The sequence below is a fragment of the Etheostoma spectabile genome, unplaced genomic scaffold, assembly GCF_008692095.1.
Source record: "Etheostoma spectabile isolate EspeVRDwgs_2016 unplaced genomic scaffold, UIUC_Espe_1.0 scaffold403, whole genome shotgun sequence".
In the NCBI taxonomy this organism is placed as follows: domain Eukaryota; kingdom Metazoa; phylum Chordata; class Actinopteri; order Perciformes; family Percidae; genus Etheostoma; species Etheostoma spectabile.
The window spans coordinates 6,155-14,268 of record NW_022605603.1 but is presented as its reverse complement, the minus strand read 5'-3'; the positions used below and the strand labels follow the sequence as shown (position 1 = coordinate 14,268).

General features: G+C 39.6%; 1 protein-coding gene across 1 annotated transcript in view; it reads right to left on the bottom strand.

Annotated features, from left to right (window-relative positions):
• LOC116686614 (arylsulfatase J-like) overlaps window positions 1-8,114 on the bottom strand; it is a 24,672-nt gene that overhangs the window by 15,996 nt on the left and 562 nt on the right. Inside the window, 1 exon segment of the mRNA XM_032511636.1 lies at window positions 7,907-8,114. This exon segment is cut by the window's right edge and continues 7 nt beyond it. Coding sequence (XP_032367527.1) covers window positions 7,907-8,114 — 208 coding nt within the window.

The window sequence follows — 8,114 nt, the reverse complement described above, 5'->3', positions numbered from 1 at the left end:
GTAGTACTGTCAGTACAGCAGTTTTGCCCCAGCGTCGCCCTTCGCAGCGCGGTGATGGTTGTGTTTTGGGTTAGCTGCCTAGAAGGCAACGTTGGGGGCAAAAAAACCCCGTCCAGCTGCAGCTGTGTTGGGTGCTTCACATCCTGGGCGAGTTTGTTAGCCAACGATTAAATCTCTAATCTCGCAGCATCTGCTTTGTAGTGTGTCTATAGGGTTTCTCCTGCCCCGAAACACTCTTTTAAGAAGAACATATTCAGCCAAAACATAGGGGTGGGGGGGAAAACATAGATACACCATGATATTGCAATATTTTCAGTGACACACTTGAAATTGGGAAAAACTAGAAGTTGGAAAAAAGGTTATAAAGACAGATAGAGACTTTTGGGGCCCCCTGACAATGTTTTAGCCAGTGCAGGAGGACAGTCACCAGGGCCAAAACGTCTTGGACTTCCAGCCCCCAAGGGGGGGCCTCATCCACAGGCAATATATCTAATACATGCAGCTGGCGCTGATAAGCCAGCTGCATGTGCATTGTTTTGACCGCCAACACAGAGAAAGATGAAGGTGATATGAGCGACCTCCAGTGGAATTTCAATCCTGGAAATGAAAGGTTGTTGATATAGTCCAGGCTGTACCGGGGCGGTGACCATGGTGACCATGCTGCCCCAGGGAGCGGTGGCACAGCGACGTGCCACTGCTGTCAGTAACAAGAGTATTAAATTGTCATAACCAGTTAAAAATGCCTTGTAATCGCGTTATTTAGTGGTCCATTCTTGTGTTTATTGCGAACAGGTTTTTCACCCTGATTAAATGCACTTTCCAGTCTGTTATCGGTGATGTTTTTGGAGGAAGTGAAGTCCTAGGTATGCAAAGTTGTACCTACGTTCTCAAGTGCTCTCTGTCTTTTTTCCCCTTTGGATTTCAGACATTAAGACATAATTAAAAAAAAAATCTTGGATCGGTGTTCCATCATCTTGGCAACTGTGAAATATTCATCATGTTTTTAAGCAGCTTAGTTTTTTTCTTACTTAGAGAAACTTTCTGCATGTAGTATTTACTGCACTCTTACCTGCAGGTGTGTACCTGAAGAAAAGAAGTGCAAGAGATCTGGCGACTGATACAAGAGGGGAAAGGTGTATTTATGATGTATGGAACGTGCCAGAAAAAGTCTGCATGCTTGATTTGTCTCGACAGGTACGTTGACATGGCTCCCCGACCCGGGAACATTTGACACTCCTGAAGCGTGTTGACTGAATTACAAGGGACTGAAAAAAAAAGTGGAAAGGGTTTCAGAAATATTGCTTCGCCGTGTCATGTGTACATTCCTCAACGCATAGTTAACATTGTTTTGAGGTGTACGGGCTGCCCGGAGGTGCAAGCTCTGCCCCCCCCACCTCTGTTGATCAGTACAGATCAGTGGGAGTGGGATGGGGCTGAAAAGCACAATAACTCTAGATTGAAGGAAAGCTCTGACTGTAAGCCTCTAATCTCATCAGGGCAGCTTAGAGAGAACCAGACAGGTTGAATATTGTCTGATGCGGTGAGTTTCCCAAGGGGGGGGGGGGCAGTATGGAAAACCTTTCCAAGTGCCTGTTACTGGAAGGTTAAAGTGCTTTGCGACGGTTCTAACAGCAGCTGTGCACAACTGCTTCTCCTTTTTTCTGCAAGGTCCGTTTTATAGATTGATTAAGTTCACGTTTTCATAAATAACCACATTAAAAAAGCACTCTAGCCCTTTTAATATGGACTTCTGATCAAATTAGAGCCCCAGCCATAAAGGATTTTTAGGGCCGCTACCAATACAAATATTTGGTTATTTAAAAATCCATATTGCGATATATCAGCGGATGTATATATTAAAAAATATGTTACGAAACATAAACAGATTTCTCTAACGTTAGTTATTTGTAGTTATTTATGACTTCTCACTATAATAATAGGATGATAATTCGTACAGAACCAAGGAACATTAAAATATATTAAAGTTCTGCTAAATAAAATGTATAAAAATACAAACTTAAGATATGAAACTTAAAGTCCTTTGAACAAAAACACAATAACAAAAAACATAATCAGTGTTGCCAACGGGGACGTTGTATAGTACATTGTTTACCGTCTGTTTTATTTTGTTTTAAATATTCATTTATAGAATCATTTATTTGGATTTAGATGAATTAATATTTATATTTACAATTATACTATGTACGTTTTTTTTTAACTGTTATTAATATGCTGATACAAATAGTTCGGGAAATACCTAATACAAAAATACCTAATACCTAATACCTAAAATGAAAAAAATCGGCGGGCCGATATATCGGTCGATATATCGGCCCGCCGATTTTTTCATTTTTTGATTATTTGTCATTTTTTCATGCTTTGGCGCTTTTTTAAAATAATTTAAAAACAGGTTTTACAATTATTCTTGAAATTCATGGTCATCAAACCTCATTTATATAAAATTATATGAAAGTTTTTAGTTAACAAGGCAGAATTTATGAATTGTTTTGACTAATAGTTAAGATCAGAGGATGTTGAGTGGATCACAGATGGGTAGATGTCAACGTTTATCCCGGATACTGGTTTGAAAACATTAAAAAAAAGAATTCAAATGCTTTAAGATTAAATAAAACAGCCAAAAATTCAATGATTGAATGATGAGTTATCATTAATTTTACCTGAAGAACGTTGTATGGAATCATCCATGTTATTATTGGGCAATTTGGTTGAAATAAATCTAATGTTTCTGATATAAAACACTTTGAAACGGGTCAATTTGACCCGACGACAACACAAGGGTTAACAGGAAATAGGAGGAGGCAGTGTTGAGATTTTTAATAACTTGTCTGTTGCTTCTTCTCTTTTCAGGCTTCTAAAAACCCTTCGAATGGAACATCTCGCTTTGGTTGACCACTGCAACCTGGGACGTCTAAAATTGAAAGCATCAGCTGTCCAAAAACGTTTCAAAACATCTAAATTTGGCTCAAACGTGATGCTTTTCATTTTAGACGTTTTGAACCTAAAGATGCGAATCCCAAATCCTACCTCGGAGACCATCCTGGTCCCACAACTGCACAATCCCTGCGAGACCCCTGAATTAGGCGCAGAGCTTTGGAGGGCGTCCGGCTGACGGACCGCTGATGCTTTCATGTCATCACACGGTCGGATTGTGTCTTTTCACACACTCCATCTGCAACCGTTCATTCAGGAACACAAGCCTGGAAACATCAGTGTGTCTCCAGTCCACATGGATGTCAGCTGGAGCTCCAGTCAGACAGGTGGCTGCACTTTCCTCATTATTTTCTCGGACGTCCGCCAAAAAAAACCGCGGTGCCCGGCGAGCTTCTTCTGTTTTTTTCTTGCTAAGGAGTAAACAGATGGTGGAGGCCCCGCAGAGCGGCATGGTGGGAAAACTGCTGATGGGGAACACACTGTAAGCAAACTAGTGCAAAGCCGGACCACAGTTCTGTACACTGTCCCCGTAAACCAGGTCGCTGTCAGGTATCTCTAAGGCAACACTGCTGCTCCTTCATTTGGAACCACTTAAAAATGAGTACCCCCCCTACAGGTTTCTGTTTTTTGAAGTCTGACACAGTGAGCCCCCTACATAAGCGCCCATGTGGACACAGTGCATGTCCACAGGGGCGTTTTTCGGAGGACCCCCCCCCCTTTTCCCTGGCATTGGATGCTTGATGTGCTCGCGACTAGCAGTTATAAATTTCTCTTCAATGACCACCGACAAGCAAAGAAAACAGAACAACGTTCTTATATATTTTATGAAAATGGTTCACCGAAATGTGTATTTGAGAAGTACTCTGCAGCTGCTGAATCTAGCCTAAAACATCAATATATCAATATAATATTAATTTATTGCCCTGTCCTAGATTGAGCCCGGGCCAGAGAATCGTCCAGAGACAATTAAGTCGAGCAAATTATGTTTTTTTACGGTGTATAGAAATAAAAAACACCTATACAAGTAGTTATGTCTCCCGTTGTATTGGTTTGCCTCTCTAATGGGCATAATGTGCACAAATAGATATTCCAATACGTTCAAACGTATGTGTTTTTTCACTTCACGGTCCTAGCCGATACTGACTCAAACAGCTGTATCTGCAATCGTGACAACGGGGCCAATCTATTCAACTCAATTCTATGTTGTCCGGTCACACGTGTGAGTTCTACAATACAGGTAGACCGATAGCGGAGGTGGCTAACGACAAACACATCAGCTGCTTGGAGGCTTTATTACTAAGTCAATGTATATATCAGTTGAGAGGATTATCCAGCAGGACCGGGTTAGGGTTAGGGATAAGATAATCCTAACCCCCTATGGGAGCAAAACCATTTGAAGTTGTCTGTTCCAGTTTGGTGTGTGTCCAGAAGAATGTACAGTGTCCCATTTATTTACTGGATACATTGTTCTGATTCTGTAATTAGAGTGTGAATGGCTCGCGGTGGAGATGCTTTTGCATTTGTTATGAATGAGTTATCATAATAGCTACATGGTATTGTTCCTTTCAAAACCACACACACACACTAAAGTGCACTAACTAAATCCCAACGGTCCCAGGCTGCATTGTTAACGTCAAGATTTGGGGTATGGCTGGGCAACAATGTGATAATTTATTGTCTTTTAATGGAATCCTATCGTGATGAAATCATATATTGAGATTTCTTTAATAATAATAATTTGTACTCTTTATTGATCCCCTATGGGGAAATTACAATTGACACTGTTGTTATTACACACTACACACAGGCCTGAAACACACAAACATGGTCAGGTTCTATAACACAAGTGGTGTGTGTGTGTGGTGGGGGGGGGGGGCTACTGATAAACAGGCGCTGAGCAGTTTGAGGGGGGGGGGGGGGGTTCGGTGCCTTGCTCAAGAGCACCTTGGCAGTGCCCGGGAGGTGAACTGACATCTCTCCAGCTACCAGTCCACACCCTGTACTTGGGTCCGGACTGGGACTTGAACCAGCGACCCTCCGACCCAACCCCCTACAGGCTGAGCTACTGCATGAATGTAAACAACGTCAGTATACAGCTAGAAAACATATTAATTTTTTGGGGGGTATATAAATTCCCTTGAAACTGTTGACATTGTAGATGATATTTGACCTAAAATGTCAATGTTAAAAATATTTTGTGAAAGCACCAACTGTCAACATCATCGCAAAATCAATATTACTAGACTACTAGAACTGTTGGGTCCTTGTAAATTCTGGAGTGTGGTCTATCTGTAAAGTGTCTTGAGATAACTCTTGTTATGAATTGATACTATAAATAAAATTGAATTGAATTGAATTGAATATTGTAATTGGTCAAGAATATCCTGATAAATGATTTCCTACATATCCATATCCAGTAATGGTGCATTACACACTTTGACTAGACAGACCAGAATCCCTTATCCTTATTTTCTCATTTTGTTAAAGGTGCCCCCCCACCCAAAAACATTTTAACGTTGCATTTTTTGAAATATGATTGGTCCATATGTGTGTGTTTTATGGTATTAATGTGAAGATGAACTGCTCCCTCCTCTGTCAGCTCTAGCCACAGAAAAGGAATAAGAGGAGAAATCCGACCAATCACAACAGCTGGTCAGTCTGACGTCATGTCGCCTTGAGCTCATTACTATTCAAGGATGGCTAGCCGTTGGCCAATCAGAGTCAAGCAGCTTAGCTGGTTGAATATTAATGAGAACTGGCCCAAATGGAGCTGAGGTGAAAGCCTTAAAAAATGAAGATTTGATGGTCTTCTCACACTCGCACATTTTACTGACTTCACGTGGATTTGCACGAGGATTGCGACTAACGGTTACTTTCATCGTGGATTAAACCGTCAATCATTTTCACGATTAATCAATTAGTTGTTTGGTCTATAAAAGGTCAAAAACTGGAGACAACGTTTCACAAAGCCGTAGATTTACTATCACAGACAGAGGAGGGAAGAAACTAGGAAATATTCCCGTTTAACAAGCTGCAATCAGAGTTTACAGATTTTGGGGTGATTATGAAAATAGTTGCTGTTGACAACTAATTGGTTATCCAATTCATCTCTCAGCTGAGAGATCTGATCAAGCCATACCATAACTATAACTACAATACCATAACCATAACTACAATACCATAATATAACTAATCCATAATAAACTACATACCATAACTAGAACTACACTACCTAAACTAAACTACAATACCATAACTAGAATTTCATTTTTTTATATTCTGTGCTGGTGACTGATTTTGCAGCTGAACACTGGAATTTCCCATTTATGGCAATATCATATCTATCTTTCTCTCTCTATCTATCTATTCTATCTATCTATCTATCTACTCTATCATCTATCTATTATCATCTCTATCTATCTCATATCTATCTTCTCTATCTATCTATCTCTCTATCATCTATCTCCTATCTATATCTATCTATCTATCTATCTATCTATCTCCCTATCTATCTATCTCTCTACTATCTATCTATCTATCTATATATCTATCTATCCATCTCATTCTATCTATCTATCCCAATCTATCTATCTATCTCCTATACTATCCATCTCCATATCTATCTATCTCCATATCATCTATCTATTCTCTCATCTATCTATCCCATATCTATCTATCTATTCTATCCTATCTATTATCTATCTCTCTATCTCTCTATTCCATATCTATCTATCTATCTATCTATCTATCTATCATCTATCTCCATTATCTATCATCTCCTATCTATCTATCTCTCTATCTATCTATATCTATCCATATCTATCATCTATCTATCCCATCTCCATATCTATCTCTCATCCATCTCCATATCTATCTATCTATCATATCTCTATCTATCATATATCTATCTATCTATCTATCTATCCTATCTATCCTATCCATATCATCTATCTACTATCTATCTATCTATCTCTATCTATCATTCTATCTCCATATCTATCTATTCTATCTATCTTATCTATCTATATATCTATCTATCTATCTATCTATCCATCTCCCTATCTATCTATCTATCTCCTATCTATCTATCACTATTATTCTCATCTCCATATCTATCTATCTACATTATCTCTATCTATCTATCTATCTACTATCTCCATATCTATCTATCATCTATCTATTATCTATCTATCTATCTATCTATCTATCTATCCATCATCATCTATCTATCTATCATCTATCTATCTATCTATCTATCCACTATCTATCTATCTATCTATTCTATATCTCCATATCTCTCTCTCATATCTATCTATCTATCTATCTCTATTCATCCATCCATATCCATCCATCCATCCATTCTCTATCTATCTATCTATCTATCTATCTATCATATATCTATCTACCATCTACTATCTATCATCTATCATCTATCTATCTATATATCTATCTATCATTCCATATTACTATCATCCATCCATCATCCATCTCTATCTATCTATCTATCTATCCATCCATCCATCCATCATCTCTCTCTATCTATCTATCTATTATCTATCTATCTATCTATCTCTATATCTATCTATCCATCCATCCATCCATCCTCTCTTCTATCTATCTATCTATCTATCTATCTATCTATCTATCTATCATCCTCCATCCATCCACCATCTATCTCTATCATCTATCTTCATCTATCTATCTATCTATCTATCTATCTCTACTCTCTCATTTGACAATTATTAAAATACTTCATGTGCAGGCTATGCATTAATCCTGATTGTCACATCAAACACATGAGCCCAGTAAGAGGGATGATAACCTGTAGACCATGGAGACCATGAGACCATGAAGACCCTCTGACACATTCATGGCAGTCTGCCTGGACTCCATTCATCAGGTATGTCATGCATGAAGGACCCCAGGTATAGGGACCCGTGCATTAACATCGTACCTGCCGGTCATGAGCTGGCTCCGGGACGGGCTGCACAGCGGCTGCACGTAGTAATTCTCCAGTTTGACCCCCTGCGCGGCCAGCCGGTCCAGAGTCGGGGTTTTGATCTCGGAGCCGTGGTACCCGACATCCCGGAAGCCTTGGTCGTCCACCAGGATGAACACGATGTGCGGCCGAGAGCTCGGCTCGTCGAACTCGTTCCCCCGGT